General features: G+C 46.2%; 1 protein-coding gene across 1 annotated transcript; it reads right to left on the reverse strand.

Annotated features, from left to right (window-relative positions):
- Positions 1-4647: 4647 nt before the first annotated feature.
- GSTUM_00000863001 (uncharacterized protein) lies at positions 4648-5946 on the reverse strand (the record flags this gene model as incomplete). Its single annotated transcript, XM_002838136.1, has 5 exons — positions 4648-4667; positions 5691-5715; positions 5768-5791; positions 5851-5876; positions 5937-5946. Coding segments are annotated over 5 exons (105 nt in total), but the record flags the coding sequence as incomplete, so codon positions are not given.
- Between the last annotated feature and the right edge of the window lie 54 nt (positions 5947-6000).

The following is a 6000-nucleotide window of genomic DNA, read 5'->3' on the forward strand; positions in this document are numbered from 1 at the left end:
AAATGTCAGTGCAATCTCAATTAGCGTCCAACAAGGCAGTAGGAATTCAGGAAATTCCATTCCTTGGCTTTTGGCAGGGTTTCAAGTTTGCGCAGGCTCTGCCACACTCTAAATTAACCTACTACGAGCACTAAGAGAAATGTAAATTCAGTCCAGGAAAAAGAATGTGAGAAAGTGGAAATCGGTAGGTTCAAAAGAAAGAGAAACTAAGAAGCAAACAAAAGAAAATCAATTCCGGAAAATCCGTATCAATTGGTCCTTGCACTCTCGGGGAAAAGTCGTATCACTCAATGGACTTCACTCGCACACTAAGTCTTGGCCGGTTTGATTCGTATTTCGTGATATCCGACGTTCGCTCGTTTCGGTTGCTATCAACAACGTTAAGAAGACAGATGTCAGAAATAAAACGTTTCCCTTCCTCCTTCAAACAAATCCTGTTACTATCGCTTTACCAAAACCACAATCAAACAACATACTTCTCGAAGTCAGACGGAAAACTGACTAATAGAACTTCAAAATCCACAAACCGGATTTTGAACCTTATAGTACTACTGCTAGCACTCCTGTTTCTCTTATTCAAGTTAATACGGTAGTCTACCGGAACTCAGCTCCCAGCCGTCAACGCCCTCCGCCCACACCTCTCCACTTTCTCCATCTACTTCTCTCACTTGTTATAGCTCTATCCTTACACTTGGCCTCCACTGTGACTTTTCTCTTCGGCAGAAAGCTCCAAGAGACATCTCATGACCTTGTACCGACAGTTCGGGAATCTCTATTGTGAATAAGCAGGGTGCGCAAGTTTGCTCCTTCTATCGCTTGGCCGTTATGGTATCGTGTCGCATAGGCCCACGAGGTTGAGCAATGAATTTGCTTTGCCGGGATTGCAAGTTATCTAGGCGGGCAAGCTTTGGGTGTGGGTTGATTGATTTGTTGGGATATTGGTATGTCGACTATGTCCCACATGGGGGGGGATTTGGCGGCGCAGGTGGAGCGGGTTCGGTGTAGCGTGCGTTGCTACGATGGTTCAGAGTTAGCGCTCGACATTCTGATTTGGTTTGGTTCGGGTTGATTTTATAGGAACCTCTTTAGCCAGCTGGTGTCATGGTATTCGTTCAGGTGGCTGAGGGGAAGTCACTGCACATTAATGTAGTTCCATTATTCTTGGTGGCATTGCCAACTTTCCTTCTTCTTAAACCCACCTTCGCTGCCTGGCCCTGATATGTTGTATTGTATAGGCGCCGGCCAAAGCCCTCGCCCGGGTGAGCGGGTGAATGCGGGTGAAGACTATGGACACCGAGACAGTGAAGCTCCTAGGTGTCTAGTTCAGGGCACTAGGAATGGGTTTTGCAGAAAATGAGCGACTACGGTTAGGGTGCGCTAACGGTACGTTGAAGCTGGAATTGGGGATTGTATCACACCGGTAGACTATTATTATGTCTCGTGCGCGAGCAGGACTGGGCTTAACTGGCCGGCGAGGTGTGCAGGCAATGGAAGTAGTCATAGGGTATCACTGAGAAATAGATCTACCTGATCTCCTTTATATCCTCCGGTTCATCCCTCGGCGATGGTGGGTTTAATGATCCCCGGCGCTTCATGGGAGGTTTGTCCGATGGGGGGAACTCTCCTGGGGAGAAATGTATCGCGGGATCATTGATATCGTGGGAACTGAGAAGCAGTGTTTTCCTACCCCTGGTTGGTTTTTGTTCCCATTTGTTTTTCTGTGCTTGGGTATCATAATATTATGTCCTATTTTTTTTTGTGGTTCTCTGATACCATGCCCGTAGAGGTAGTTGATTTCTTTTCTTTTTTCCTTTAGTAACACTTGGTGTTGTAGAAACTTTCTTTCTTTTTCTTTTAAAATTTGATCTATCATTGGTGGATGGTTTTGGTTAGACCGCCTCTGTCTCACACATCATTACTAGTATCCCCTCGATCTACTCTCGAGCCCGTTGTGAATGTTGAAAGTCTGAGGGAGAAGATATGGATGGATAGTCAGAAATTGCCAGCAGGGGTGCCGAGCTTTTTTTCTTGGCCCTCTCTGAGAATGTGCTCACAAATACACCCAACTGCACATCTCATCATAAATCACATGCATTCTCAGAAATTCCCCCCTATGCATCTACCATCATTGTTATCAGATCTTACTTCTTGGCAGATGAGATATCACTCCTTGGCGCGACTGCTCAGTACAGTACTTGTACATATATGATAGGTGTAGTAGTAGAGGGTGCGCCCTCCTGTTTATTCACCATCGCGATGCCAAAAACAGCCCAAAAACTAATTGTAGGTCTTCAAACTCTTTTAGGGGCCTTTATTTTCATTCTGATTATACTTGTCTCACCCCAACAGCCCCGCGAACGCGCCAGACCCGCGGCCCGATAGCCGCTCTGTCCGCTGCAACAATCGACCGAAACCAAACCACAGCCCCCAGACCCCTTGCTGGTACAAGCGCGGCCGCCGGCTGGTGTTATATAATTAACGGACGTGCTTAGAGAGCCAAGGTTAGGGCTCCGTTACACGGACTTGGGCGCCTCCGGTGATGGGATATAGCAGCACTAGAAGCGGTAGTGTCGCAGTATGATAGATGGTCCGTAAGAGAAACAGGTGGTGAAAACCTGGTGGTATCGAGAGAGATTAGTGAGAGGAGATCAACTGACGGTTTACCAATATATGAGACGAGCGTCTCAAAGCTTAGTGTCTATTCCTACCTATTTTCCTGTATTGAGCCGTCCTATATTATACTATGCCACCCAGAAAAACATAAGACAGGTATTAACGAATAATGGGAATGGGGAGAAAAAAGAAAGGGGATGTGGACAAAGTCTAACTAAAACACATTGCAAGGGGGAAATAAAAAAATGAACAAGAGTACTCTAGGCGGATAGGCCTGCCAGTGAGAAATATCCGCGTTCTAGGGGACTCCCGAAAAATATCCCTCAGTGACTTGAGAAGTTCTGGTAGATGTTTCGGTAGGCCTCCGCCGCGCGCATCAATGCGAATTGAAACTTGGGGTGACGGGGTAATAATGACCTCCAACATTCCCATGGGACCGGGAAGCCGCAGCCCCCCGCCACCAGGTTCCTTTTCCCCTTTGTGAAACGCCTTGCGCAGAAGGCCTGGGGGGGGGGCCTCCAGGCTTCGGCACCCATCCCTCTTAAGGAGGAGGTTTTGAAGCTCTTGGACGATGCTATCTTTATTCCCTGAGTGTCAGAAGTCTATCTCGAAAACCTACAGAAGAAAAAATAAAACCCTCCGTTATGGCAGATTAGCAATAGCTAGGAACTGATGATTAGTCTGCGGCTCATAGAGAGCCAGCATGGGCAAGTCGCATGGAAGAAAAAACATCAAATGACAGCACGTAGTAAAATAAAAATTCATCCTATACGCCTGCATCCCAATCAGAGCTGTCTATTCAATGCTTCGAATGTTAAATATGTATCTTCGAGTGGTTGCTGATTATTCCCTATATCCCCATCTTTATTTTTTGTCGGTGGGGAATCCTATCGCCCCACTATTTTCCTCACATGTATGAGGTCAATATAATAACATCATGTAAAATGCCAGTTTTTCCACCTTTCCACCTCCACCACCCGAGTAAACGATCAGCGTCTCTAATCCTTGCTTCATGACCGAAATCTTTCCGACCTTTATTATCCATACCCACGTACTGTACAGTCACTTAAGCTTTGTTGATTTAAGAATTAGCGAATTATTACAAGCTCTCTCGACGAGTATTGTAGGGGAGCTCCTTGGCAAGAGCTGATGAGCAGAGGTCAGGTAACTGTGAGGGTGAGATTGGGTATCATACTTAAACTCGGTTTTGTTCAGGGTTGCCTAGCGCGGGTCCTGACTGCAAACAATATATTACAGTAACTTTGTCATAATATTATCATACCTGGCACGCACGATGCGTGAAATATTTGGTTTGTTTACAAAGTCCTGGAGTCTTATGAGGTCCTATTAACTGACTGTGTATACTTAAAAATTTCTGCCGGCTTTTTCCACGATACTCACCGTCACCAAATGTGGCTTTCTGGGTGCTTTGTTTGGTGGTTTAGTGGGTTCTGGCTACCTAGGCCGAAGGCGTTCCCAGGTTGTCGTCTCGAACACCCAGCACGTCCCCACCAACAAATTTCTTCCGACGAACGAATTCCCTCACGCTATCCAGTACCCTCAGTCCACCTCATGGCGTCTGCCCAACAGATACTCTCCAACCGTTAATTGCGGTCCGAAAAAAAAAAGCACCCGGGAGCAGCTAATCATTGCGTTGGGCATCTGCCAGGTCATAGAACAATCTTATCGCGAGCGCACGTTTGATCTGGAGATGGTATTACATGAGTGTGCCAAACTCCTTTGGGCGTATGACAGCGAGGAGTCGGATCCTAATGTTTTAACAACAAGATTCAAGCACACTGGATACAGAGTTCAGGCGCCGAGGGAGGGAATCTTAATTGCATATAACTGACATGAAGCAGAGTGATAAAGACATAAAAAGGAAAGCAAGAAATAAGGAAGCGAAGAGCGATAGAGAGGAAATGCGATGGTTACGCTCAAAATAACAGTGGAGGATGATCCTCTTTTATCTACCAATCTCTTTTCCAATTTCTCCCACTGCCTTCTTCCCCTATTCATCTAAGCACAAGCAACTCAAAAATACGCCAAAACTACTGCCGCGGCGGGTACAAACACCACTATAAAAGCCCGCGCAGGGCCAACCCTTGACGAAGCCTTCCGCACACTCAACGTTAAGCCGCCAGAGAATGGGGTGATCAAAGAAACGACGTTGATGGAGCGGCTCAAGAAGCTGTTCGATATCAATGGGGCAGGGAAACGTTGATGTTTCTACTTGCAAAGTAGGATCTTGCGGGCGAGGGAGAGGATCAAGAGTTGGGCCTGAGTGGCCGGGGGTTGAAGGCGGAGGGGTTTGGAAAGGGTTAGAAGCCAAGATTTCTAAATGATGGGAATTATGGATTTGTATCTCTGGGAGGGTGAATAGCGTTAGATATTGTACATATTACTCCATTTTCTGTGGCTTCTGGTTTTTCCCTTTGTGTTTCATGACCGCTCGGAGCTCGGGTGAGTTGGGAGACTTAGAAGTGATAGATTTTGAGCTCTCTACTTTACCTTGCCTAATATGTATATTGATTTGGGGCTCCCAAGGCCGGACAAATACATGCATCATCGATCACGATAATTGTATCAGCTCAAACTTTGGTTATTCTTTTCTAGAGTCAATTCCTTTTTATATACTAGCTCTCGCTATACCAGATCAAACAAGGAAAAGAGAACACTGCATATCATAACTCGGTATAGCACATCAACTAAACAGCCGAGAACGCAGCATGTCCCTTCTGATACACCCCGTTATGTAGCACCTGCAATTCTAACAGCACATATTGCTTACGGAGCTTATTCTACCCTTTGGTCAAGGTAGCCCTGGACTTATTTTTGCCTGGTACTCGGGTCTAGGTATTGCTGGACTTGAGCCATTCTGGAGTATGTCTCTGGGCAGACTAGAGAGCAACGAGGTCAGTCACTTGTGTCCGGAGAGTTGTTAAGGGTGGGGAGCTTGCATCTAGGTAGAATTATCAGGAGCGCCTCGAATGAGGGCTCGAGTCAAGATACCCAGCGGTCGATCAACTGGTGCAATTCCGTGGTAAGCTACTCGTTGAGAGCTGAATAGATATCACGAGCCGCCCGTACCTCTTTATCGTTCTGCAATGAGTGTTAGTACGGCGCTAGGTTTTAAAGCTTGAGGAAAGGTAACATGCTCTAGGCAACTTTCCGTGATCTTTGTCAGGCTTCTCTACTAGGTTTTTGACCTTTCCCCCGCATCTGAGCGTAATCAACGAGTTTGTGATTCCTCTCGTTTATACCTAACCCACGAGCCCATTAGTTATGGATCGGAAACCGTGATCCAGGGGGGGGTCTCATACATTCGTTAATATCTGGGAAGTAAGCACAGAATATAGTGATATGTTAAATTTTAATGGTCCTGTA

This window comes from Tuber melanosporum (assembly GCF_000151645.1).
Source record: "Tuber melanosporum whole genome shotgun sequence assembly, scaffold_227, strain Mel28".
Classification (NCBI taxonomy): domain Eukaryota; kingdom Fungi; phylum Ascomycota; class Pezizomycetes; order Pezizales; family Tuberaceae; genus Tuber; species Tuber melanosporum.